The sequence below is a fragment of the Penaeus monodon genome, chromosome 27, assembly GCF_015228065.2.
Source record: "Penaeus monodon isolate SGIC_2016 chromosome 27, NSTDA_Pmon_1, whole genome shotgun sequence".
Lineage (NCBI taxonomy): Eukaryota > Metazoa > Arthropoda > Malacostraca > Decapoda > Penaeidae > Penaeus > Penaeus monodon.
Window position 1 is genome coordinate 26375739 of NC_051412.1, and position 542 is coordinate 26376280.

The following is a 542-nucleotide window of genomic DNA, read 5'->3' on the forward strand; positions in this document are numbered from 1 at the left end:
CTATTCGCCATCGAACACCTTCCAAAAAATTCCCTCTGCCTTGCGTTACACTCCCTGCCCCCCCATCCCCTGCCCGACCACCCCTTGCCCTCCCATACCCTCAACCCCAACCACACCCTGCACAGCTCCTTGCCCACTCATGCCCCCTGCCCCCGGCCCACTCATGCCCCCTGCCCCCGGCCCACTCATGCCCCCTGCCCCCGGCCCACTCATGCCCCCTGCCCCCGGCCCACTCATGCCCCCTGCCCCCTGCCCACCCATGCTCCCTGCCCCCTGCCCTCCCGGAGGATCCCGCCCGCCCCCGACGTGATGCGAGCGATAGTGACTCTTGAGGTGGACCTTCTGCACGAAGCGGTGAGGGCACAGCGGGCAGGCGTAGGGGCGCTCCCCCGTGTGCGTCCGAAGGTGCCGCGTCAGGTGCGAGGGAAACGGGAACTTCTTGCCGCACACGTGGCACGCGTAGAGGGGTTCGCCTCCGGGTGGCACTGGGGTGGCACCTGAAGGCACGACCTGGGGAGAGAGAGAGAAAAAGGCGGGTGAGA

At 68.3% G+C, this 542-nt stretch overlaps 1 protein-coding gene across 1 annotated transcript in view; it reads right to left on the reverse strand.

Moving 5' to 3' along the window:
• LOC119590468 (zinc finger protein 668-like) overlaps positions 1–542 on the reverse strand; it is a 12403-nt gene that overhangs the window by 6456 nt on the left and 5405 nt on the right. Inside the window, exon 3 of the mRNA XM_037939126.1 lies at positions 89–510. Coding sequence (XP_037795054.1) covers positions 89–510 — 422 coding nt within the window. The remainder of the gene's footprint in view (positions 1–88; positions 511–542) is intronic.